The sequence below is a fragment of the Peromyscus leucopus genome, chromosome 2, assembly GCF_004664715.2.
Source record: "Peromyscus leucopus breed LL Stock chromosome 2, UCI_PerLeu_2.1, whole genome shotgun sequence".
Lineage (NCBI taxonomy): Eukaryota > Metazoa > Chordata > Mammalia > Rodentia > Cricetidae > Peromyscus > Peromyscus leucopus.
The window spans coordinates 119,593,836-119,619,995 of NC_051064.1; the positions used below are offsets into that span (position 1 = coordinate 119,593,836).

The 26,160-nt window shown below is 49.7% G+C and overlaps 1 protein-coding gene across 2 annotated transcripts in view; it reads right to left on the reverse strand.

Annotated features, from left to right (window-relative positions):
• Positions 1–26,160, reverse strand: part of Kdm4a (lysine demethylase 4A) — a 50,295-nt gene that overhangs the window by 13,025 nt on the left and 11,110 nt on the right. For both annotated transcript variants that reach the window (XM_028893146.2, XM_028893147.2), the window contains exons 5-13: positions 25,108–25,301; positions 22,819–22,868; positions 21,728–21,831; positions 20,935–21,072; positions 18,218–18,462; positions 17,476–17,675; positions 15,254–15,624; positions 6,053–6,173; positions 899–1,080 (exon numbers count right to left, since the gene is read on the reverse strand). In XM_028893146.2, the coding sequence (XP_028748979.1) occupies positions 899–1,080; positions 6,053–6,173; positions 15,254–15,624; positions 17,476–17,675; positions 18,218–18,462; positions 20,935–21,072; positions 21,728–21,831; positions 22,819–22,868; positions 25,108–25,301 (1,605 nt within the window). The remainder of the gene's footprint in view (positions 1–898; positions 1,081–6,052; positions 6,174–15,253; positions 15,625–17,475; positions 17,676–18,217; positions 18,463–20,934; positions 21,073–21,727; positions 21,832–22,818; positions 22,869–25,107; positions 25,302–26,160) is intronic.

Below are 26,160 nucleotides of genomic sequence, written 5' to 3' on the forward strand. Positions count from 1 at the left end.
CATTCCAAGGACAGAGTCTAGAAACATGGCCCCCTCTGAGCCTACGCCATTCAAGAAACTCTGGCCCCCACCTCGTAGATCTGCTGACAGTAACAATCAGGCCAGTCATGGCCCTCGAAAACAAAGGCACAAACGGCCCTTTGCCGTTGCTCTGTTAACACAAAGAAGCAGTGGGCTGTTGACCCAGTATGTGGGTCTAGGTTCCATCCTTCTGCAAGCATGAGCCCGGGCCTGGCCAAGCTCAGGGCGGCTGGGCCACGTTAGCTGCTTTCCTACTGCCACCCTGTGTAGGACCCATCGAAGCCTGAGCCGGTCACCTGGCACCTGCTGCTGTGAGTTCCCGAGTTTGACCCCAAGTGATCCATGATGGTGAGGCCATCAGTGCCCCGGCATGGGCAGGTCACAGTTGAGCCCAGCCTTCACTGTGCCAGACCTTCTGCCTCTCCCCTCCCCCAACCCCCAGCTGCCTTCTGGCCAAGCAGCACTCATGATGATGAGGAAGGAAAGAAGACCATGGCGTGTACGGGAGCCGGCCTCATCTACACTCACGGCTGACTCACATGGGAAAGAAACGGCAGTCTTGGATCCCAACTGACCAGGACTGCGCAGCACCAGGCAGAGAGAGCCCCAGACTAGGAGGGTGAGAAACATTATGCTCTGCAAACAGCGAGGGCCATGTCATGTGCAAGGGTCACCAGATCGAAGCATTCTTAGGGTAGGCTCACGTGGCTGGGTTATCTGCCCGGCAGATCCTCACCACAGAGCTGACAGGATGAGAAGGCTAGAGGAAAAGGCCCCCTAAAGATAAGCAGTGACCTGCCTTGCCCGCACAGTGAAACCCAGCTTCCTCTGATGGCGGGCCCTGGGTGCCTGGTGGCGCAGAGCAGAGCGAGCTCACCTGGTGGTAGGTCTGGAAGATCATACAGACGGCACAGTGAGGAGCCTGCTGGGCCATGATCTCATTGAACTCCTTTTCCGCCTCAAAGTTCGGGGGTCGGTTCTGCCACAGCTGGCTCAGAGGCTTGGCCCAAGCCTCTGTCTCCTCAGCCTCCTCCTCGGGGGTCAGCTGGTCGGAAGTCTCTAGAGGAGGAAAAGGGCACAGGAGTCACAGCAGCCCTGCACGTGGGGGGGGGGGGGTTTGCCTACAGTGGAGCGGCTCATCTGGAGCCCCGGGCCCAGGTCAGAACCAAAGTCAAGGTTCCAGAGATGATGAGAGGGCAGGGCAGAGCAGTACCAAAGGACTCCTTTGAGGCCTGGATGGCTCAGCTGGGGTAGGAGCTGGGGTGAGGGAGGAGGGGGTGGCTGTACTGCTTTTTCTGGTCAGAATGACTCAAGGTCTCTATTCTTCCCCATGTTTCAGGCACTCAGCCCACTCTGTTCCCCTCACAGCTGCCACATTCAACCCTCTGCCCTCCGAGGGCAGCAGAATAAAGCGCCAGCCTGTCAGAAACTATGCCATTTGCCTCCCAAATGCCAGGATGTCTAAGTCCTTCCTCTTAGGACTGTCCCTTCGGCTGTGCTGGGCAAACAGGGAGAGAAAACAGAACTGATAAAGCCTGAAAGATGGCACATCACGGCCCTCGCCAGGACTTTCCCTCTCACTCTGGAAAGTCCAGGGAGAGGGTTCCCCCTGACTGGGGAAGGACTCCTCAATATCTAAGAGGATGAATCTTCTTCCTGGCCATAAAATGTTCATGCCATCTTTTGACCAGGAGCTTGTGACAGAGAGCCTGCAGGCATAATCCAACCAGTCAGGAAAGAAAAACTGCTACTGCATTTTCAGAAACTGGGGTGAGAAAGAGAAATGATAATCCCAGAGACTATCAACTGCTTGCTGGACCAGAGACTCCTCATCTCTCTTCAGTGTGCTGGGCAACAGGTCCCACAACTATGGCACCCTTCAACACAACACAAGAAAAGTCCTTCTCTGGGAACATCTTCTGATGATCACTACAGAAATGTAAGACAATGGAAGTCTCCTCACAAAGGAGGATGGAAGCAGTCAGGTGCAAAGCCTGCTAGTTCCTGGAACACCCAAAGTCAAGGAGCAGAGGGCAGTCTTCGTGACTCTAAATGCTGGGAGGGGGGCTTTGAGCAAACATCCCAACAGACTGCTACCTAAGCAGGTGTGGTGGCTCAAGCCTGGAGGGATGGCCGCTCGATGTAGGGATGAGAAGCCTGCTGCTGTATCTTCCCAGGCCAAGGGTCTGGTGTCTGACAGGAGGCTGGCTCTGACGGTGCACCCATCAGGTCCCACCGCAAGGCCACTGCATGCGGGACTGTGTGTGTACTTGTAATCCACTGCAGTGATACTGCGCTAAGACAAAAAGCACTCCTTTCCCCAGAGGCCCCGAGATCTCTGTAGACTGCGGTGGGCACACCTGCACCAGGTGCCCATCTGCTCTCTTCCACTCCAGCACCATGCAGGCAAAGCAGTGCCCCCTCCCCCCTCACGGTCATGTTTCATCTAAAGGGATCTGGCAGCTGCCATTGTGTACAGCTAAGTGAAGGGCCACTGTAGCGTAAGGAGGTCGATGCAAGCAGGTCACATCAGCCTCTAAGAGAGCCCCATGGTTCAGACTAGAGCCAGAGTGCCTGACCCAAACATGAGGGACCAAGATAGTACAGAAGAGACAGAAATAGACATGCTCATAGCCCCAGTCTTCGCATACGGACATCTGTTCTACTTACAAAGCCAAAAGTGGCCCAAATCATGCATATGTGACTAGTGACTGCCAAGGGGAAACGCTCACTGTGTTAAGGGAAAATTGCAGGAACCAGATTTTAACAGTTTACATATGTAAACCTTCACAGAGCCTTCCAGTCAAGACGTGTGCATTTCACTAAAAATGTTGTACTTCCAATAAAAATGCCTTTGTAAAAAAGTCGGCAGAAACAGAGCATGGTGGTATAGGCTTATAATTCCAGCACTTGTGAGGCTGAGGCAGGGGCATCATGAATTCAAACCCAGTTTGGCTACACAGCCAAGCCTATTTCTAAAAGGAAAAAAAGGTGGAATAAAGATATATTCGACTAACAAAACTAAGAATTCTAAGTATAATGAATAACCTTTGGTTTATATGAATTTCAAGGGGGGGACCCTACTGAATATATTCTTAGGTTAAGCCAGGGAAGAAAGGCAAAGCTGGACTAAGGCTATTTAGGTAACTAGTGCCCGGATGTACAGAGAGATTAACAGCAGTGAGTTTACTTAGGGACAATCCTTAGAGGATGCCTATTGGTGTACTAATGTGAAGTGATCTAGCTGAGCCTGGTAAGCAGGCCTGTAATCTCAGTTACTCTGGGGGCTGAGGCAGGAGGACCAAAAGTTCGAGACCAGCCTAGAAAAGCTGGACAGGTAGAGGTCAGGTGGGACTTACAGACGAAAAGAGCACAGGGAAGAAAGAGGGCAGAGTCACCAGGAGGCACAGAAAGCAGCAAGATGAGCATGCTGTACTGAGAAAGGTGCCACCATGTGGCAGAGAAGAAACATGGGTTAATATAAGTTGTAAGAGCTAGTGAGTAACCAGCCTAAGCTATCGGCTGAGCATTTATAGTTAATATCAAGTCTCTGTGTGGTTATTTGGGAGCGGCTGGCAGGACAGAAAACCCCGCCTACACTGCTTGAGCGGGGCGGAGTAGCATATACCTATAACCCTAGCGCCTGGAAAGTGGGAGGCAGGAGGATCGGGAGCCCAAAGCCAGCCTGGGCTATACTACACCCTGCCTCCAGAATGTACTGGCTGAAAGAAAGCAGACAAACTCACAGCAATGTTCTGAAAACAACATGCAGGGACCACAGGCTCTCCACCCTTCACTCTGTCGTCACAAGTGGAGGGAGATTATATCAGCTACATTATTTCAAAAAGACACACTTAGACACAGTTTATGCACACTCAGACATGATTTATGCAGGCCTAAGAGTGTATGTATTCAGTATTCACATGCTCTTCTTTGGAAGATAGGCGAAGGGTAATTTTTCTTTTGCCTCTTGGAAATGTTCCGTTTTTCCAATTTTCTACAATATATTGCCTTTTTGTTTGTTTGTTTGTGGCTTTTTGTTTCTTTCTGGAGACAGAGTTTTCTGTGTAGCCCTGGCTGTCCTGGAATTCTGTATGCAAACCCGGCTGGCCTCGAACTCAGAGATCCACTTGCCTCTGCCTCCCTGGTGCTGGGATTAAGGGAATGTGCCACCACCACGCAGCTAATCTGTGTCATTTTAAAACACTGAGGGAGGAAATCATGCAACAGGGAGAAGCTCTCGGCGGGGCTGGAGTACGAGCTCAGAGGCACTGCTGGGATCCACTCAGGGTCAGTCCAGTCTTCTGACCCCCGGACCTGTCGGCTGTCCCCGGGACCTGTCGGCTGTCCCCACACCCAGGCCGCTCATGCTTTCTGGAAGGAAAACTGAGATGAGCTATGAGAGCACACGGAGAAGAGAAGAGAGGAGCAGAGTGCTCAGCACTAGAGCATCATCACCATGCAGGCAGCTCTGCTTCCAGAAGGTTCAGATGACAGTACCTGCTGAGGCCTGCCAGCATCCTCCTTCCGCTCCAGGCGGCTGAGCTGACCACTCTCTGCTGTGGTCACGATGAGTTTCAGAGCCACACTTCCCATTTCTACTTGCATAGGTCTTCAGTTCCTTTTTTTGGTCTCCTTCCCAGGCTCCTCTGCCTAGCAATCCCCCAGCCTCTGCTCACCCTTCTTTGCCTTTACAAAGGCCTTTATTTAAAAATAACCTTACAAAAACACATCTGTGTCTTCCCATGTCAACATCCTCTATCCACACAAAACTTGCATTTTTGAAGCTAACCAAAAGCCTTAAGACACAAGAGGAGGCCATCAACTCATCCTTCCCCCTGTGGCCCACCCTCCCAGCTCTAGAGACCGCTGTCCAATCCAGCTGGCTCTCTCCTCAGTACTTCCACTTCTCCAGTTCCTGCCACCAGCATCCTAGTCCAGCTGGCCTAGGAGCAGCCCTCCTGATGCCAACCTAATTGTGTTCAAACACACACAACCTGCTTCAGACACACTTCCATGGCTCCTAGACGCCTGTGAGAAAAGCCTCCGTAGGCTCGTGAGTGGGGCTACACACCCAGCCTCACTCCCACTTGGCTCCTCCAGCTCATCTCCATCTGTAGCCATGCCCTTGAACTTGAGCCACGCTGACCTGATGACAGTTCCTCCGCTCTGTGTACTCACGCTGTCCCCTCAGCCTGGATGGGAGACCTGTCTGCCCCACTACTGTGGGAGCACCTTGAGGGCACGTGTAGTAGAATACTTTAAGGTTGTTACTTTTGATTATGCTGCATTTGTTTAACTCTGAAGCTGTGTTACTGTGCCCGTGTAAAACACCTGGTGGTCTAATAAAGAACTGGCCAATAGCAAGGCAGGAGAGAGGTGGATGGCAGAGAATATATAGAAGAAAACTGTGAGAAGAGAAAGAAGTAGCCGGAGGAGGAAGAGGACTCCAGGGGCTAGCCACCCAGCTACACAGCAAGCCATGGAATAAGATTTACAGAAGTTAGAGAACCGGAAAAGCCCAGAGGCGAAAGACAGATGGGATAAGTTAAGGAAAGCTGTCAAGAAACAAGCCAAGCTAAGGCCGGGCATTCATAAGTAAGAATAAGCATCCATGTGTGATTTATTTGGGAGCTGGATGGTGGGCCTCCCAAAAAAAGAGTAAAATATCAAAAACAACAGGCACGGACATATCTTGTCAGTTTTGTATGCACACATCCAGTACAGGGCTTGGCATCATTGACAGGATTTACTCTCCTGAAAAATCAGCCCTGTACCTCCTAGCTGAAGAAAATAAAGAACCTACGTGCAATTACCCTGCATGGGGCCCAGTCCACCAGTCTCGCACTGAAGTGAGGAAAATTCATTCACAAACCAGGCACAAGAGAAAGTCCTGTCCTCTGTCTGGGATACCTGGAAGAAGAGCTAAGCCACAGGCCCTTGCTCGCCCCTGACCTCTGATGCCCAATGGGAGCGAGGCTCACTGTGGCGATCTGCTTCCCTTCTTGTGAAGAGGGGAGACAAGACTTACCGTCGTCACTGCCGCACTCCTGCAGCACAAGCGGGTGATGGCGTGGGAGCTTGCTTAAGGGCTGGCGGCGACCCTTGGTCTTCTTGGTCTCCTCCAGGGAAAGCATGTACTCGTCTGCAACCTGAGCAAAGCGGGGAAATCAGCTCGTGATGAAACTGGAGGCAGCCATGACGACACACACCTGTACAGACCTGCGAGTCTTTCCACTCGGGAGGCTCAAGTGTGAGGACAAAGAATCAAAGGCAGCATGGGCTACATATGCAGCACATCATCTCAAAAACAGGAAGGAGGGAGGGGATCCAGAGACCTGGGGGCAGAGGGGAGCTAAGGGGAGAGGAGGGACACAGGAAACAAAAAAATAAAAAACTGAACACCACACACACACACACCACACCACACCACACCACACCAAAACCATAACCAACCCAAAAGCCCTGCCTTGGGGCTGGAGAGATGACTCAGTAGTTAAGAGAGCACTGGCTGCTCTTCCAGGACCCGGGTTCTAGCTGTCACACCTACACGGCAGCTCACAACCATCGTAAGCTCCAGTTTCACGGAACTCAACACCCTCTTCTGTATTCTCAAGCATATTCCCAGACAGATATGGAGGCCAAACACACATGTGTAAAATAAAATAAAAATTTAAAGCAATTTAAAAAAACACACACATCTTAGAAAAGCATAAGCCACAGTGCCGGGCAAACTAGTCTATACTAGTGTATTTTAGAATTTTAGGGCAAAAATTCCTTTATGTCTTGCTTCCTGGCCTTCTCAGAAGATGCCCAAACTAGAGGACAGGCCGAGAACCCTGCCACTTTAAGGTCCCTGCCATGAAACACATCGGGGGACATCAGAGCAGCTGAAGTGCCCCTTTCCTGTTACGATGCCTGTGCTGGGCAGCAGGGCCGTCCATACTGAGAACCCAGAAGACAAAGGTCCCTAAGCCATCGCGGGGACAGCCGCCCTGCTCAAGTCCCCCCTTCAAGCCTGCTGAGCTCTGCTGTGGCGACTGCTAACAACCTAGTGAGCTGAGTTTCCTCTTCTCCAAGAAAGAGCACCAGCCAAGACGGAGCGTGTCTGCCCTGCGGCCTAGAAGCTAAGGGAAGGTTGATTTAACACTGCATTTGCATCATGCCGGAGCAAACATAATTAGGTCTAAGATGTACAGGACTGACGAATACTCCGTGAGTTTCTTTTTAATCAACATCCTTAAAAATTGGTTGTGCTGACATTATGAGACATGGGCTCGGCAAAACCATTAAGCGAGGAAATGAGGCCTAGAAGTCGGCCACTTTCCAACACTGACTAAACTAATGCCTCGGATCTACAAAAGGGTGGCACTGCAGGGCCACTGCAGAGGTGTCAGAGCTAGAGAAGAGCACATGGGATCGAGAGAAAACAATTCTGTACAGGTCACATTCAGGCAGAATAGCGTCTGTCCCCGCAAATACAAGCTGACCCACGGGTTAGGGTCCATGAGACCACTCACTCAGCAAATGTTGACTAACACCTCTCAGGAATGGAGGCGGTGTGGAGCGATGGACTGACAGGACAGGATCTAGTCTCCCTGAGGGAAAGGGGCAGGGAACACACAGGAATGAGGCGAAGAGTGAGGATGTTTAGTAGGCATGACCTCTGACACACAATCAGTCTTCCAAACAGACCCGAACTGCACAGTGCGTCCAAAGCAGTGGTTTTCCAACGTACAACGGGACACCATGGTGCAGTGCGTGTACAGGACCAGACTTAACCCTCTGCGTCACAAAACAACGTATGTGAGGAAGGCCCCTCACAGCCACCACTGAAGTGAGCAGGAGGAGCTGTGGGTACCATCTCCCGTCCACCCAAACATCTCCTTTTTACCCTTTGATTCACAGGCTTCTTTTAGGGCTTTTGTTTGTTTTGTTTAGTTTGAGACAAGCCCTTATGTATCCCAGATTAACATGAAACTCCTGTGTAGCCAAGAATAACCTTGAATTCCTGCTCTTCCTACCTGCACCCAAGTATTGGGGATTACACAGGTCCATACCACTGCACATGTCTGAGCAGAGCTAGAGATAGAATCCTGGGCACACTCTACCGACCGAGCCACATCCCCTGTCCCATGAGTCACAATTTTCAAATGAGTAAGATTTCACCATTTTTTTAGTATTTTTTAAATGTATATGAGTGTTTGCTGCATTTATGACTATGCACCACGAGCCCACCTGGTACCCAGAGGTCAGAAGAGAGCATCAGGTCCTCTGGAACTGGAGTTACGATGACTGTGAGCCACGATGTGGATGCTGGGAATTGAAACTGGTCCTCTGCAAGAGCAGCCAGGGTTCTTAACCACTGAGCATCCCTCTAGCATGAGATTTCACTTTTTTAGAGAAATTCTAGTCTAATTTCTTAAAACACTATTTCCCTATGAATGACCTAATTCTGCACATTTTTAATTACCTATAAAGGGATAAAATAAAGGCAAAAATCACTATAAATTAAATTTGTAATTCATCATAAAATTCACAATATTCTGTGACTTCCTACTTCGAGCACACCTCAGTGACAGGCTTGCACCTGGCATGCGCAGAGATATGCAGTGAGAGAACAAAGAAACCAGACACAGTAAAGAATCTAGACTGGCCGAGCACGGTGTCGGTGAGAGGCGGCTAAGACGGCTCACCTGGCTAAGGACAGGGACGATAAACTAGGTCACACACACAGAGTGGCACAACACGGATCCAGGGCCTCCCTTGTTAATTCTGGGAAATGCAGGGTTAAAAAGTGCATATGTGGCAGACAGAATGTCCACAACCTAACCCTGTGAACATGTTATATTAATATGACAAAGGAGAATTAAGATTGATAATCAGATGACTGTAAGTAGGGGGATTATCCCAGATCATCTGGGCAGAACCAATATAATCACTAAGGCACATACAGCACCAGCACCAGTCAAAGGGGGTCAGGAACCTTGTGCAGAATATTCTAGATCCCTGACTGCAATAAACCTGGGCCCCAGGTTCCAGAAATTTCTGTCTCCTCTTCTAACATGTGGCTCACAGAGTTGTAGTCAATGTTGCCAATGAGCTTGTTCTGCACAGAGGCAGCAAGTGTTGTTCCCAGCCTTGTGTGAGCAGGCACTTCTGCAGCAGACACACCTCCACAGCTCCAGGAGCTGCAGGGAGCCCTGCTCTGGTGCTCTAGCAGGACGCTGTCACCCAACCTAGCTTACCAGGTAACTCTGGACAGAGCCTGGAGGGGGGTGCCAGCATGCACACTGAAAGCAAGTGGCCCAATTATAACTTGGGAACACCAGGGGTGGGGGGGTGAGCACTTGAGACACATGGTGCTCAGGAACCCCGATGTTTCCGAATACACAGACAGTGCTATCAGATCTTCGGGGATGGGCAGAGCTGGTGAGCTTCCATGCCAACCTAGCCGGTCTTGATGCTGGCTTCTCACTAAAACAAGCCTGACCTTCAGTCACTCATTCCACAAGTACAGAAAGCTCACGGGCCAGGCGCCAGGGACTAGCTAATGCCAAGGGATGGTGGGTCAGACAGAGGCTACCTTCTATGTGCTCATCTGATCAGAGGCCACCTTCTATGTGCTCATCTGATCAGAGAGAGGCCACCTTCTATGTGCTCATCTGATCAGACAGAGGCTACCTTCTATGTGCTCATCTTCCTTTCTGACATGATACCTGCAAGGCTTCCAAAGAGAATGGGGACTCAACACAAAATAAGAAGTTTCCAGAAGTGGCTCTGACAAGGGCTGGTCACACGGAGGAAGGTACCTATTCCAGGAGACCTTGGAGGCCACCCTTGTCTCCTCCCACTACAAAAAAACATCTACATCCCGGGGATGGTAGACGTGAACGAATTTACTGCCGCTGAATAGGACACTGGAAATAGAGCGAAAATGGTGAATCTGTCATGTTTCAATACATTTAAAAACAAAACCAACAACTCTATGTGTAGCCATTCCCTCCCAGTTCGTCCACCTGTGCCGTGAGGCCTATTTCGAGCCAACTCCCAGGATCTAATCACTTCTCTCCCCAAGGATCCAATCACTAGGATGCCCCCCACTTAGCCCACCCCCAGGATCCAACCCCTCCTTTTCACATCCTCTTCAAACTCCCCCACTTAGCAAGCTCCTGCCCTTCAATTCAAGGCACACTTGGCCACATCTCCCACTGTCTTGAATCCGCCTCCCTGGAGCTGAATACGCCGCTCTCTACTCTCCACTCCGGCTGTTCCTTCTCGTTCTCTGACACGCACAACCGCTCCACCATACCCCCCCACCCCTGCCATCTACCTCCACCCATGCTAGTGCATGCCCTCCGACAACCTCCTAGGGACTGCACGCCTGCATGCCCGACATGCCCAACCTACATGCCCCTTCCTCGGCATACCTCACAAACAGAGACGCTCGACATGCCCTGAACTAACTCACAAACCAAACACTAAAAACCCTTCACAGTTTTCTCTGAATCTCTATTTTCCACAGATGATGCCCTTGCCACTCCAGGAAATCAAGCCAAAACCTGAGTTGCCTGAGCTGTGCTATGTGTCGGCCATTCTGTCTCGCAGTCCTGGGCTTCTACGTTCCAGAAACTCAGGTGCATCTTCTGCCCCCACCTGTCACCACAGTCCAGGTGACTATCTCTCAAACCACAGGAACAGGTTCCCTTTTTTTATTTTTTGGTTGGTAGGTTTTTTGAGAGAGGGTTTCTCTGTGTAGCTTGGCCATCCTGGAATTCTCTCTATAGACCAGGATGGCCTCGAACTCAGAGAGATCCACCTGCCTCTGCCTCTGCCTCCCAAGTGCTAGGATGAAAGGTGTGTGCCACCATCAAGGGCTTTTCTTCTTTAAATCCTTTTTCCTCCTTTCCTGGAGTAGAACAAATACATGTAAGCTGGGTGTGCTGGCACATTCTTTGACCTCAGCACTAGGGAGGCAGAAACAGGTGGATCTCTGTGTGTTCAATGACAGTCTGGTTACATAGTGAGTTCCAGGTTAGCCAGTGACACACAGTGAGACCCAGAAGAAAAGAAAAATAGTAAAGAGAGAAAGTAGTTACATGGCCTCTGGTTTAAAGCAGAATGGAGAAGCAGGCCAGGCAAGAACCCGAGGTCAGACCTGCAGGCCAGGCACCCTCAGGCTCCCTCCAGCACTCACGTTCCATCTTTGTGCACTTCCGAGTAGATCACGGTGTTCAGTCTCCAGACACTGCATGCAGAGCAGACCCAGCATGCTCTGACCTTGGTGTGGGCTATTAGCATCATGAAGAGAACACTCTCCTCTCCCAGACTCTTGCTCCAATCTCATTCTGTCTACCTGGTATGTTCCTCCAAACTTCAAAGCTGAGACAAAAACGCCCTTCTCTGCATCCTGAACTCGTTCAGCCCAGCCAGGCCACCAGCTCTTCCAAGGGGAGCTACATCACTCATCATCACGCAGTACTGAAGCCATATGCTCTCTCTATCCACACTCAGTTCTCCAGGAGCTGTGGAGGTCCTGTAAGGCAGTGCTGGCCCACAGAACACAGGCCCTAATGACTACAAAGGTTAAGGAAGCAGGCGGGTCAGACAAGACCTTTTGGAGAACTTAAGTAGCTCAAAGCTGCCAGCACACACTGACAGAACAGAGAGAGGAATTATTACCAAGGAGAATCCACAGAGATGAAAAGGAAGCCGAAAGCACTCAGGCTTTCCAGCAGGACTGAAAGGCATCTAAAGAGAAGCCTCCCTACCCTGCAGATTTCGATGGCAAAGGCATCTTGGCTTCTGTCCACGCCACGGATGCTCAGTATGCATCAGTGAGTTGCAATCTGCCTTCTGCAGGGGGAGTACATGCTGGTCTGCAACCTCACCATGTGGGAGCTTAGGCAATGCTTTGTCCCTTCCGGGGCCTGTGGACATCCAGGATGGCCTGTCCCTGGGTCATCCATCTATTTGAAAGTCAAAGAACAGCAGGACCATTGTGCACAGGTTAAAAAGTCACTTTGGTCAATCATATTAGCTGGTAGCAAAATGACATCTAACCCAATTTTTTTATCCATCACTTAATTGATATCAAATATAGGAAGAAAAAGAGATGACTAGTATTTATTGGCTTACTGTAGGTTCTCCAAAAACAAAACTAAAAACCACACCAAAAAACTCTAGTAAGATTAATTTACAGTAATAGACTGAACAACATTCATAAAATATTTAGGATCCATTACATCTTTGATATTTGCTAGCTACTCTTTGGACTATGACACAGGAAGTCGGAATTCTGCAAGCAGAGGACAGAGGGGTGAACTGCTGTGCCACACCAGGGTGGGTTGGCACCCGAGGGCTTGTGAGGCAGAATAACAAGGTGGCAGCTGCAGGGGTTAAGATGGTTTCCAGGCTGAAAAGCGTTCTCTTGTGGGCGCTGCATTGGGGGTACATGAGCAGTGGTGGGCGCTGCATTGGGGGTACATAAGCAGTGGTGGGCGCTGCATTGGGGGTACATAAGCAGTGGTGGGCGCTGCATTGAGGTAGAGAGTGCAGTGGTGGGCGCTGCATTGGGGTAGAGAGTGCAGTGGTGGGTGCTGCATTGAGGGTATAGACAGCAGTGGTGGGTGCTGCATTGAGGGTATAGACAGCAGTGGTGGGTGCTGCATTGGGGTAGACAGCGCAGTGGTCAAGGCAACGAGAAGGAAGCATGGTGGTTATTAATTCCTTAGCCAGCAGCCACTATGAGATGCACGCAGGAAGTCTGCAGAAACTGAGTCCTGACACTCGGAGAAGCGGGAGAATTACCCGGGTACTGAAAGACAGGGGAGGGAGGGCTATGCAGTGGCCATCCCCCGAGCCTGCAATCTGTGAGCTTGATCCATGGGATCCACACAGTGGAAGAAGGAGGGGAATCCATTCCCACCTCTCACCTCCACTCGTGTACCATGGCACACAAGTGCCCACAAAGGTATACAAAGTCACCCACAAAATGAATAATTGGAAAAAAAACACACACACACACACAACTTTTCGTTGTTTTTGTTTTGTTTTGTGAGGTGGGGTTTCTCTGTGTAGTTAGGCTCACAACCAAAACATTTTTTTAAAAAAAAGCAGAGCATTCCTTAAAAAATAAAAAAAATTATCCAGGCAGTGGTGGGGCACGCCTTTAATCCCAGCACTCGGTAGGCAGAGGCAGGCGGATCTCTGTGAGTTCAAGGCCAGCCTGGGCTACAGAGTGAGATCCAGGACAGGCTCCAAAGCTACACACAAAAAAATACAAGCTTTTGGAAGCTTGGAAGACAGTGACAGCCGTAGTCCCAGCACTTGGCAGGCCGGGGCTAGAGGATCTTGAGATCAAGGCTACATACTGAGTTCCAGGTCAGCCTAGGCAACTTAGTGAGAACCTTAATGATAGATTTGTCCGAGTTTTAAAAAGAACGGATGATGTGTATGAGGCAGAAGCAGGAGTCGGGAGTAGAAAAGTTCAAGGCCAGCCTGCCCCATATCAAACAGCAAGAACCAAGGGCCAGCGAGGTGACCCATCAGGTAAAAAGCACTCGCCACACAAACCTGATGCCCAAAGACCACACACATACACACAGTTGAAAATAAGTATTTTTTTAAAGGATAGGTGCAAAAGGCAACACTGGGGGATCAGGAACATACACGGAGGATCGACAAAGACGGCCCACATGCAAAGGTGACAGACAGCAAACTCACAAAGCATTCCAAGATTTCAAAGACATCCAACCCAACAAGTTACTTCATCTGGAAGGAAGAAAGAAAAGGTAGATGGACTCTGCAAGTTCAAGGCCAGCCAGGGCTACAGAGTGAGCTGTTACTCTAACACACAAGGAGAGGGGAAGAATGTGGCCACTCAGGTGTCATTTGCCACAGCACACACGGAGGTCAGAACAACTTCAGCAGCTGGACCTCTCCTTCTACTATGCGGGCGCAGAATCCGAACTCAGGTCATCAGGCCCGGCGGCAAGCATCTCTGCCTATTAGCCAACCTCACTAGCCCTTTTTATTGTTTTTGTAAGGCAGGGTCTCAAACACATCACGTACCAAGGAGGACCATGAACCCTGCTCCTACCTCCACCTCCCAATGCTGGGACCACTGGTGTGCACATCAGGCCCGGCTTGCCACCCTTTACCCTGACTGTAATCTGGACCATACAGGCTGTGAGGCCAGGGACTGAGGTTATCTGGGAGAGGTGAATCAGCTGCAGCCAACTGCAGGAATACTCTCAGCATGGCAGACCTGCCGGGAGCCACAACATACAAAAAGAAGAAAAAATAGTTCTGGTAAAAGTGAGTACTAGGAGGAGGCCTGAACAAACAAAACACATTTCCATGTGCAGCTCTGGGAATTCGTCCTGGTCTCCAAAACGAAGATCTATCAATGATGAGCTGGGATTCCACAGAGCAGTAAAAATTCCTAAGAAGAAAATGCCCCTGATTATCAGGGTGAGAAAGGCCGTTGTGGTGGTTTGGATAAAAATGGCCTCTATAGGCTCATATATGTGAAAGCTCAGTCACCAGGGAGTGGAACTAGTTGAAAGGATTAGGGGGTGTGGCCTGGAGGAAGTGTCACTGAGGGTTGGCTTTGAGGTTTCAAAAGCCGATGCCAAACCCAGTTGTCTCCCTTTCTGCCTGCAGATCAGGATGAAGCTCAACTACGTCTCCAGCACCATATCTGCCACACCTATTGCCATGCTCCCCGGCATGATAGAGGACCAAATCTCGGAAACTGTAAGAAAGTCCCGATTAAATGCTTTCTTTTGTTCGTATTTGTAAGAGTTGCCTTGGTCATGGTGTCTCTTCACAGCAATAAACAGTGACTAAGATGCCACCTCATCTCGACCCCAACATCTGGGCTGCAACCACTGCCATCCAAGCCTCTCTGCTCTAGGCAAGGAGTCAGAAGAAGGGCACCCAGCCTATCAGCACATCCGACCAAGCATAGACTCAGCGCTGTGCTGTCCCTGATGCTGAGATGTGGTCCTCTGGATCAACAGTCACACACAGAGAAAAAGGGAGGAAGACAAGGAACGTCACCTGGCATTCTCACACAACCAGTGCAGGCAGTCGATGCAGGACGAGACAGAGGGGGCCTCCCTGCTGCCTTCTCACACACCTGCAGCACCTTCACCCTCACAGGCCCCTCCTTCACAGGATGCCTCGCAGGGCAGTGGCCTCCCACACCATGGCACGGAGCCTGTACCTCTGCCAGCTCCTGCTCACTGATGCTTCGCGGGGCGCTGCGCTTCTTCTTCACGCTTGGCTCTCCCGTGGCGGCCCTGCCGTCCCCTCTGGCGTAGCTGTGCACGGTGAGAACTCCTGTTTTCTCCTGGCCTTGGCAAGAGACAGACTCGCTGGTTTCAGAATCTGAAGAAACTGAATCTTGAGATGAACTGGAGCCCAGACTGGAAGAGGACTTCTTTTTGGAACCTGAGAAGACAATTCGTCCTCCTTCGGATGCGGGATTCACAGAAAGGTCCAGCGCGGCTGCTTCGGCCTCCTCGTCCTCATCCTCCTCTTCTAGTTTGACATTCTTTAGCTCTTCAAACTTGACATCAGTGGGGTCAGAGTAATCTGAAACACAGGTGCACATCAGACAGGGCCCACTTCCTGGCTGAAAGCAGGATGGCAGAGTTTAACAGCTGACAAGACCACTGTGTGATCAGGACTCAGTGCTCACCTCTAGGGCCCCCAATTTCTTCCTCTCCTTGCTATGAGGATCCTACCATTTCTTTTTAAGGGATTAAATCCAAGCCCTAGGCATAAAGTATTACAACTCACACATGATAGGATTATGAGCAAGTGGCTGCTGCTGTTCCTCACAGGCCTGTGGGCACAGCAGAAGCCCAGCTGCCAAAGTTAAAAGAAATCTACTAAGGGCCAGCCATACCCCAAAGCCCAAGTCCACAGTGCTCTAGATAGCCATGAGACATACCTTGGCATACCAACACAGTGCTCTCTAGATAGCCATGAGACATACCTCGGCATACTAACACAGTGCTCTCTAGCCATGAGACATACCTCGGCATAGTAGGTAGATTTTTTTTCAAGCCCAAGCTAATCTGTCCCTAACAAATCTAGACTTGGTTCCCATCTGAGTTCCCTACTCCAAACCCACTGTTTCTTACGACACTCGTGGGTCTTCCAGCCTCTAAGTGTGAACAAAAGCTACAGGGGCAGGAAGCCTGATCTGATGAGACACTGTACTCCTCCAACACGTAGTTATATTTCATCAAGACGTTCAAGCTGGACATGGTGGTGTTTGCCTAAATGCCAGCATTTAAGAGGCAGGAGGAGAGCCCTCAAGTTGAAGGCCAGCCAGTCAGGGTGCACAGCAAGACAAGGACTGAAAAAACCAAGCCCAGAGGCACATGCCTAAACCCCAACACTCAGGAGCCTGAGGCAAGAGGATCTTCAGTTCAAAGGTAGGCTGGGCTACATAGTGAGGCCTTGCTTCAAAAACCAATAAGCCAAGTATGGCGGTGTATGCCTTTAATACCAGCACTTAGGAGGCCAAGACAGTCAGATCTTGTGGGCTGCACAGAGAGTTCCAGGACAGCCAGGGATACATAGAGCCTATCTCAAAATATTAAAAATAAAAATGAATAAGTAATAAAATAAGAGCCAGTGAGACGGTTGAGCAGGTAAAATCACGAGCCTAGCAAACCTAGGTTCAATCTGGGAACTCACACGAAGGTGAAAGAACACACTCCACCATGTTTTCCTCTGTGGCACGGACACGCGCATGCGCACACACGCACACATGCGTACAGAAGGGTTCATGTTCATATACGCAAAGCACACGCAATAATACATAAAATTTTGTTATTGTTTTTCTCCCCCCTTTTTTTGAGACAGATTCTCACTGTGCGGTCCTGGCTGGCCTCAAACTCTCAGAGATCCACCTGCCCCTGCCTCCCAAGTGTTGGGATTACTTGCCCCATAACTGACGTTTTAAAAAATTAAGTAAATATAAGTAAAATGTCAGCACAGCTACAGCATCTCACCCCTCTTATCCAGCCTTGCCACACACTGCATCTGTCCTCCCCAACCCAGTATCAAATTTAGAAGAAAGTACCAAGGACTCCAAGAGATGGTGCTTCCCATCACCAGGGCTGCCCTGGCTCCTTCTCACTGAGATGCCCTTGCTACATCTGCCCACCTCGTATTACCAAAATCACCTTCATGGAAGCCTTTGGTCTTTGGTGTTTCCCTGAGGCTTTCCTCTGTGTCTGGCTGCCCTACATGTTTCCAAGCAAAATGCTTCTCACATTCCAGTGCAGGTCTGCTTACAGACCAGATTCTCACATTTATTTCTGACCCTGCAACTCAATACAACACTGACCGCCTGCCCCCCCCCCCCCCCCCCCCCAATAGAGAGGTGTCAGTTAAGACTGTGGAGGACAAACTAGCAGGTCAGCTCACCTGGGAAGGGAAGGCCATCCTCAACTTGCCGCACGGAGCTGTGGGTAGGCCTCACTGGGGCGAGGGTGGCCTGGCACTCCGTCAGCTCATACTGTCCAGAACTCAGCTCTTCCTTGGGGAAGAGTTCACTCTGGCTCACCTCCTGTGGTATTTCGAGACAGACTCGGTGTCGCTTTGTCCCTATTCGATGCTTGGCCAGGCTGCAAGGAGAAGGTACCTTCTAAGAGCCGTATGTTCCCCCATCCCCCCAAATGCATGCACACACGCTGACACACAACCCAAAGCAGACGAGTTTTCACCTCCCAGCCCTTTCCACCATCCAAATAATGCAGATACCCCTGCCCATCTTTGACATCTATCATGAGGACCAAGATGGGGCACACAGGATACCTGGTGGGGCGCCTGGCCTAGACCAGGCACCCCAATGTCCCTCCCACCTTCCCCCATGTGCGCAGTCCTCTGGCTCAGATCCTGACGAAGCCAGATGCAACGCCCCTTGAGCTGGTAAATCTATCTCCTACCACCATGTTTCTTTCAAAAGACACTTAGGTGATGCTGAGGAAAACCGACTCTGGACACAGCTCAGGCTCGCCACACCACCCCCATTCCTTAGAAGCGCTGGGGCCATCAGTGCAGTGGCTTCCAAAGCCTTTTCCAAGACCTGCCTGTCTGTCGTACAAACAACATTCAAACTGTGGCAGCCAAGTTCCCCCAAGGTCAAGGCCCCAAGCCAGCCCCGTACCTTCTCTTCACATCTCCCTCCTCTCCCTGCTCCAATCCTTCCATGTCCTCCTCTGGGCACTCCTCATCCCCAGCTCTTGGGGGCAGTCCACTGTCCTTCAGAAACTCAGCAGCTTCTGGTGTGGGCAGAGTGTGGTCGATAACAGTGCTGTCCTTCCCAGCTTTCCAAAGTTTGTAGCGCTCAGGCTGGAACCTCCTCACAAACACGTCCATGGAGATCTTCACCATGTCTTTCCTGCAGGAACACTACCATGGGAGAGCGACAGTGAAGACGACCTTCTAAGTAGATTAGAGCATTAGAAGGTTTGAGATCCGCCGGGCTGTGGCAGCGCATGCCTTTAGTCCCAGCACTTGGGAGGCAGAGCCAGGCGGATCTCTGAGTTCGAGGCCAGCCTGGGCTACAGAGCAAGATCCAGGAAAGGTACCAAAGCTACACAGAGAAACCCTGTCTTGAAAAACCAAAAAATAAAAAAGGTTTAAGAGTACCCTGCTGAGGGTGGGACACAAGAGAGAGCCATGGAGGACCGTGGCCGAGTACATTTTTAACAAATATGAAAATGACATGGTAAAGGAGGGTGCAGTAACGCATGCCTTTAATCCCAGCACTCAGGAGGCACAGGCAGGTGGATCTCCGTGAGTTCGAGGTCAGCCTGGTCTACACAGTGAGTTCCAGGACAGCCAGGGATACAGAGAGAAACCCTGTCTCAAAAAGAAAAGAAAAAGTGAAAGGTGAAATCTATTATTTGTACAATATATTCCAAATTTAATAGACCAATTTTAGCCAATGTTGAAATTCAAAAAACAAAAAACAGCAAACCAAAACTGTTTTGGTTTCCAGGCTGAGGGTTCATTGTCCCGCCACTGTCAAGCCAACAGAAAAGCGAAAAGCAGAATGCACAGCACTGGCCTCAGCCGACCAAGCCGAATGGGTCTAAGGAGAATGGGGAGACAAAATCTGCACTCATTCCCCCAACGGTGAGCGGCCACCTGCCCCGGACAGCTACCCAAGCAGGCACCCAACAGGCAAGTTTACTATTCCAGCCAACAGTCCGGGCCCCGCTGCTTGCCTATAATAAAGCAAACCCTAAGGATTTTGCAAGACAGAAAGCAAGCTCAGTAGTGGTGCACACAAGCAGTCCACGCTACCTGGGAGGCTTAGGCAGGGGAGTCACAAGTTCAAGGAGAGCTTGGACTATAAAACAAGACCCAACAAATGAAAAAAAAAAAAAAAAAAAAAAAAAAAAAACTTTATTTATTTATTTATTTTTATTTTCTGTGCATTGGTTTTTGCCTGCATGTGTATCTGTGTGAAGGTGTCAGAACTCCTAGAACTTCCATGTAGGTACTGGGAATTGAACCCAGTCCACTGGAGGAGCAGCCAGTGCTCTTGGCCCCTGAGCATTGCTCCAGCAGCCTGCAAATAAAACTTTTTAAGGGAGTCTGAGGCTGGGAGTGGCGGTGCATGTCTTTGATCACAGCACTCCAGGCAGAGGCAGGCAGATCTCCTATGAGTTCAAGGATAGCCTGGTGTAATGAGATACTATCTATTCACAGAGATCCCCCTGCCTCTATCTCCCAAGTGCTGGGATTAAAGGCATGCGCCACCACTGCCCAGCCGAAACCCTATTTAAAAAAAAAAAAAATGGCTGAGGATGTAGCTTAGTGGTAAGCACTTATCTAACGTGCAGAATACCCTAGGATCAATATCAGTCCCAGTTAAACACACACACACACACACACACACACACACACACACACACACATGCTCGAAGTGTGAAAAAACAATGTTTTCTTCAGCTAATTAAGTTAATCGGGTCATGATATACTGCAGTGGTTTAAGCCTCCTTGGACGAGTTTCCCATATGGGTTGCCCTAAAGGACCTTGGCAGTCCATTCATGTTTTGTTTTATTTTGTTTAAACTCAATATTGTCCCCAGTCTAGGCTTTTGACAAGCACACTGTGTACCTTTGGGAAACCTCAGGGCACAGTGACCAGGCTTCACATTGGCCAGGTCATCCTGTCCATCTATCTGCACCAAGCTGCAGAATAAGGAACATGTGACTGAAGCCCTGCCTAGAGCCAAGTTCAAGTTCCCTGAAGACCCACATTCTTCTTTTTTTTTTCAAGACGGGGTTTCTCTATGTAGCTTTGGAGCCCGTCTTGGAACTCACTTTGTAGACCAGGCTGGCCTCAAACTCAGAGATCCACCTGCCTCTGCCTCCCAAGTGCCAGGATTCGCCAAGTTTAATACAGATTAATTTGAAGACATAGAGGCTGAGAAGCTGCTCATCCTTGATAGCTATAGGGTCAAACACATCCCCAATTATGGTCCCCTGGCAAGTGGAAGGCCCTGCACTCTTGGGGGCTTTCAGTGTTCTTACACCCTACCAAATTACGTTCAATAATAAATGCCCCATCTAGCCTGCTAAAACATACAAAAAATTTTTTAATTAAAAATTTAAAAAGCCTCAGATGGTGACATACACCTATAACCCAAAACAGAGGAGACTGCCTAGAGTTTGAAGCTAGCCTGGGCTACAATGGGAGTTTCAGGGGTACAGAGTGAGACCAAAAAACAAGCCTTTATGGACACACAATGCTGGCACTCCCACATAGTCCCAGATTTCAACAGTTCAAAAAAAAAAAAAAAAATGTTCTGACAAGAATTTCCTCAGTCAGACCCTTCTGCCCACAGTGCTACAGAAGAAGGAGCTTACCAGTACAGCTTGCTTGCCGTACTCAATCCACCGACGGGTAGCAAAATTGGTAGACTCGGCACAGTTGAAGCCGTGGTTGAAGCCGGCATGGTAACCATATGGGAAAGTGATCATAAACTCTCCAGCTTCTTGGGTCACCTGAACGAAAGCGGATTTGAAGCAACTGCCGCACATGGAAGAAGCTAGACCTGGGCTCCTGAGTGTTTCTCTGCCACCACTTAGCCAATCAACCAAGAAGTCAAGACTGCCAGGTCCTGAACTGCCATTTAACACATCGAATGCATGCTAAGAGCTGTAGTGGGTAGCCATTCCAGCTTGGATCTGGAAGTTCCAACCCCCATTGAGACTCTGGCAACTGTCACGCCTACGAGGCAGGGCCAGGTGAGGCGCCTAGAGACCCGAGATCTGGATGGGCGAGCTTTCTCTGTTCCTGGACCCTAGATGGTGGAGGTTGACCGAGCAGAGCTCCAGAGAACACCGCTGGACTGTGATCGATACACCTTCCCCAGACCCCGCGACCTACCTATCCCTTCATTTGTAAGTTACCCACTAAATAAACCTTCCTTTTAACTAAGTGGGGTGGCCTTAATAACTTCACCAATAAAGAGCCTAACTAACCACTCCTCCCAATGAATGCTGTGTGGAAGCTGCGGCCCTCAGCAGCAGAAGAGCCGCCTGTTACCAGTCTCCACCCTAGAGACTGGAACAACAGACTGAGAAAACTCCGCCCAACAGACCAGAGGGCGCTTCCTGGCAAATCCACGGACTTCTGGGAGGACCACAGGCAGCTCACCTTGTCAAAGGGAATGCCATACTTCTTCAGCATCAGTGGGGAAATCAGGGTCATCTTGTGGCGGAGAAAGGCCTCACAGCTTTGAGCACTTCCTGGGAAAAAACCTGTTTTGAGAGAATGGTCGGTCTGAGTTAATAACGGCTCTGCCCAAGCTCTGGGATCCTGAAGTCACTTCACATCTGCAGATCTCAGGAATGATAAGGACAGTCATCGGAGTGATGCTAAGAGGGGCCAGAGAGATGGTTCAGCAGTCAAGAGCATTTACTGCTCTTACAGACTACTGCATTTGGTTCCCAGAAGCCATGGGAGGCAGCTCACAAGCACCTATAACTCCAGCTCCAGGGAAGCCAACACCCTCTTCTGGCCTCTACAAATGGTACATACACAGACACACAACACACTCAAGCATGTAAATTAACATTATTGTAAACAAAAAAAAAAAAAAATTGGGGGGTGTGGGGGTTGTCACTGTGAGCCAGGAACTCACAGATATCAGTCTGCCTTTACTGGGATTAAAGGTATGAGCCACCATGTCTGGCAAAAAAAGAAAAAGAAAAACCAAGTGGTGCCAATGCTGCTCCAGTTCCAAGGAGAGTGAGGCCTCTGCTGAGCCCCCAGCTCTGCCAGGCGGAGCAGTACCTGGGGCATCAGATACTCAAGCTGCCCTTGTGCCTACAGAGCTGAGAACTACTCAGAGTTTCTCCAGGTCTCTCTCTCTCTCTCCCTCTCTCTCTCTCTCTCTCACACACACACACACACACACACACACACACACACACACACACATACACCTAAACAAAACTCAATTCGGGCTTTCAATTTGGAATTTTGGGAGGAGAATCCGACCAAGTCACTTCTGGTTGAGGTTTGGAGAGATGGAGGCCGAGAGAGTAGGAAAAGGACCAAGTCCTCCTCAGACAGACTAGGAAAGGCTCAGACTGGGCCTGTGCCACTAATGTGTGTGTATGACCTGGCAGCTGAGCTCATACACCCCACCGCACTGTAGGCCTGTAAAAGGTCACAGGTCAATGACCACAGAGAATGGACATTTCAGAACAGGGAGCTAGACTGTATCTGGAGGGGTACAGTACCTTTGGCAAGACGTTCCAGGCGTTTCCCGTGCTCAGGTGGAACAGAATACCTGCAATCACATGATAACCACATCAGACACCAGCAGAGGGTCAGGGAAGGAGGTGAGGGACTTGCTCTCACTCACAATCACCTTGAAGGAAACAGGCAGGATCCTGAGGGTTCCCAGTCCAAAGAAACGACAAATGCCTGAGGTGATGGGTAGGCCAAATACCCCAACCTGACTGTTATATATCACATACATGTACTGAAATATGGTACTACAGCCCATAAACATAGACAATTACTATGGGCCAGCTAAAAATAGGGGTTTATGGGGGGGGGGGGAGTTGAGACAGGATCTCACTATGCAGTCCTGTCTTGCCTGGAACTTAATATGTAGACCAGGCTAGCCTCAAATTCAGAGATCTGCCAGTCTCTGCCTTTCTAGTGCTAGATTAAAGGTGTGTTCATATCGGGCTTAAAATGTATTTGAGAACACATTACTCAAAGCAAAACCAGAAAGGCTGAGACAGGAAGATAAAGAATTCAAGGCCAGCTTGAGCTATACTGGACACTAAACAACCATCTATGGAGATTAAATATTCGACTCTAAGACAAAGGAGTAGAGAATCTACACAGAAGGACGAATTTATCTCCTCTACATTCACTCACTTAATAAGACAGGAACTGAATAAGAGCTCACAGAACAGGTAAGTCTCTCTCCGTACTAAGGAACTCCTATAATAAAATGGTTCCATGCATGTTAGGGACGGGGAATCATATTACTTTTCACAATGCCCCTGGAAAGACCTGATGGCCAGGCTGGAGAAATGGGAACATGGTGACCAAGGATGTGGCACCTTAAGACTTGGCCCCATACTGCAGATGAACCCATTTTTCTACCATAAAAGCCATACTGATTACCCAATGATTCATTACTCCTGCATGCAATGTGGAGACATCACAGGAGCTGCTCGTCATGGAAAAACAAGGAAATAAGAACACCTGAGGCTGCTGAAAACATCTACAGAATCGCTAACCTTTCTATTCCGTTACCTTACTTTAACCCTTGTACTGAAGACTATTTCAGTTCAGTGCGGTGGAACACAGATATGGACCCAGCACCGGACGGCAGCACTGACCCAGGACTGTCTCCTGGACACGGCACCAGTGGACTTCTAAGCACATGTGCCCTGTCAATCCAAGAGCTCTGCAGTGCAGCTCACACCTGGGAAGTATTTCCTTCACACCCTCTCCCATGCCTACCACCATGCCACCCAGCTCTGCCCTCCCTCCAGGTCTCAGCCTGGGACTCATCTTTTAGTGCTTTCTCTGCCCTCCCTCCAGGTCTCAGCCTGGGTCTCATCTTTTAGTGCTTTCTCTGTCCTCCAGCCCACCTGTGTGTCCCTCCTCTGGGGACCTTCCTGCAGCTTTTCCTTCACTGTCCTGTCCCTTTTCTGCCCCTGGGGTGTCCTAACCAGCCTCCTCCCTGTGGCCTGAGCGCCTCACACGTGCTGCTCACTGCTGTCACGGCAGAGCCTCCACTAAAAGGCTGAGAGCGAGGGACAGGGCAGTACAGAGTTAATGTTTATCTTCCCTAACATGTGAAAAGCAGGAGCATGTTCAACATAGCTCCATTTGCTGCACACCAAATCACTTTTCCACAAGCAAAGAAATCTTCCTAACACAGGACGAGTAAATTTAATATATGCCCCAGGAACTGGGCATGGCGGTGCACACCTTAGATCCCAGCCCTTGGGAGGCAGAAGCAGGTGGATCTTTTGAGCTTGAGGCCAGCCTAATCTACAGAGCGAGTTCCAGGACAACCAGAGTTACACAGAGAAACCCTGTCTCGAAAATCAAGAAATAAAAAAAGCCACAGGCCAATGAGAAGAGGGAATCAGAAAATATCAGCAAACCTGGAACAGTCCCATGCCTTTGAGTAACTCCACCACCGCATGAAGCATGGTTCCACATGTATTTAAGCACACTGTTCTCTAAACCCTCTATTCAGCCATGCATGGAGACACGTGCCTATTAATTCCAGCATTTGGGAGAGTGAAGCTGAAGAATCTCAAGTTTAAGGCCAACCTGGGCTACAAGGTTGAGACCCTATCTCAAACAACAGAGAACAACAAAAATACAACTTGCTACTCAAAGGTATTCTGGGCTCCCAAAGCACCCCAAAGCGTAACTCAGCTCCACTCCAAAGCTGGTACCGAGAATCTACACTTCTCGTGTGTGTGAAAAGTCAGAAGCCTGTGCTGGCAGAAGTGTGGTGAACTGACGGAACTACAGGCTGACTTTACCAAGACTTTGGCTCTCCGAAGTGCAGGTAGTTGATGCTGTATAAGTCCATGTCTTCTGTATGCCAGGCAAACGACGTCTTCCACATGCCGAAGTACAGGTATGGGGTGTTCACCCCCTCAATGGTGATCCCACTCTCCTTCTCCACCAGGTCCAGGATGGTCTTCAGCCGGCCAATGTTCCACTCGTCAACATGCTGCCAAGGAAAGAACAGCCCGGGACACATTTAAAGACAGGGGCCTCAGCTGACCTGTCACGACTGACTAAAATGTGGCACATCAAAACCACCACATCCAAAATAAATAAATAGCCAGGCATGGAAGAACACACCTTTAATCCCTGCATTCAAGAGTTAGAGGCAGGTGGATCTCTGTGAGTGAGACCGGCCAGGTCTACATAGTGAGACTGTGTCTCAAAATAAAAAAGAAAACGGCATTGGGTGGGGGTGGGGGTGGAATGTAAAATTAGAAAATTAAAAAAAAAAAAAAAAACAAAGTTGAAAACACTATGAGGTAAAATTTAAAAATAACAGAAAGAGTCAGCAAAATGGCCATCAAGCCTGATGGCCTCAGTTCAACGCTCAGAACCCACACGGCCGAAGGAGAACGGACTCTCACAAAGTCCCCTGACCACATCCTCTCCCTAAGTTCTCACGGTCATCTCGGAGGCCCTCTTCCAAGCCGGTTCTGGATGGCCGCACCCTGCTGTTGATATACCTCCACCTCTGGTACTTACAGCCATCACCGTCTCCACCCTCCACCCACCATGTGTCCATCCCTGTGGACCTTGGCACCCATTTCTTTCTGGACCTGTCACCTTCCTGTCACCATGTGACTCCCCACCATACAAAGTGACATCAACCAACTTAGTATCCAAGTCATCTGAGAGATAATCCCTGAAAAGCATTAGAGGGTTTTTTATCCACCCAAAGACAGACCCAAATATTCCCCCTTCTACCATAGTAAGGCAACTCGTTAGCTCAAAAAGACACTGCATGCCAAGCCAGTAAACGTGGTTAAAACAGCTCCGGTTACAGAATTTCACTGGAGAGCTCG